The 653-nt window shown below is 49.8% G+C and overlaps 1 protein-coding gene across 1 annotated transcript in view; it reads right to left on the reverse strand.

The window, feature by feature from the left end:
• The window catches only part of LOC107727395 (high affinity cAMP-specific and IBMX-insensitive 3',5'-cyclic phosphodiesterase 8B-like), a 22,252-nt gene that overhangs the window by 1,490 nt on the left and 20,109 nt on the right, over positions 1 to 653 (reverse strand). The window contains exon 8 of the mRNA XM_016537256.1: positions 131 to 295. Coding sequence (XP_016392742.1) covers positions 131 to 295 — 165 coding nt within the window. The remainder of the gene's footprint in view (positions 1 to 130; positions 296 to 653) is intronic.

Below are 653 nucleotides of genomic sequence, written 5' to 3' on the forward strand. Positions count from 1 at the left end.
ACACTCAAACAGAGTCACACACTCACACACACACACACACAGAGTCACACACTCACACACACACACACACAGAGTCACACACTCACACACACACACAGAGTCACACACTCACACACACACACACACACACCTGTGCGAAATACTCCTCTGAGATGCGTCCGGCCCACTCGATGCACAGCTCCAGCGGCCTGCAGGGGTTCGAGATATCAGCGCATTTGATCAACATCCGCTTCACCAGGATCCGGTTCTCTGGAGCCGTCAGGATGCTCTTCACAGAGTCCTCATCACCATTGTCCTACAAACACACACACACACCACAGAATGAATACTGACATCCTCATTAATAAACCAACACTCTCTGGGCCATTAAAGAGCATTTACCTGCACACGGCATCTTACACCACACACACAAAACTCTGTCTGTGTGTGTGTGTGTGTGTGTGAGTGTGAAAGTGAGTGTGTGTGTCTGTGAGAGTGTGTGAGTGTGTGTGTGTGAGTCTGAGGCCCTGTCTCAAATGGAACACTTCATGTGCACTTGTGGTTTTACGGACTTACAATGGCGTGTCTGTTAAGTCTACGAGACCGTAGGGTGTCCCATTTGTCATTTTAGCGTTCAGAAGGGTGCTAATGAGCGCCCTCGATCCGCATTGGTG

This window comes from Sinocyclocheilus rhinocerous, unplaced genomic scaffold, assembly GCF_001515625.1.
Source record: "Sinocyclocheilus rhinocerous isolate Xijiao unplaced genomic scaffold, SAMN03320098_v1.1 scaffold4111, whole genome shotgun sequence".
Taxonomy (NCBI): Eukaryota; Metazoa; Chordata; class Actinopteri; order Cypriniformes; family Cyprinidae; genus Sinocyclocheilus; species Sinocyclocheilus rhinocerous.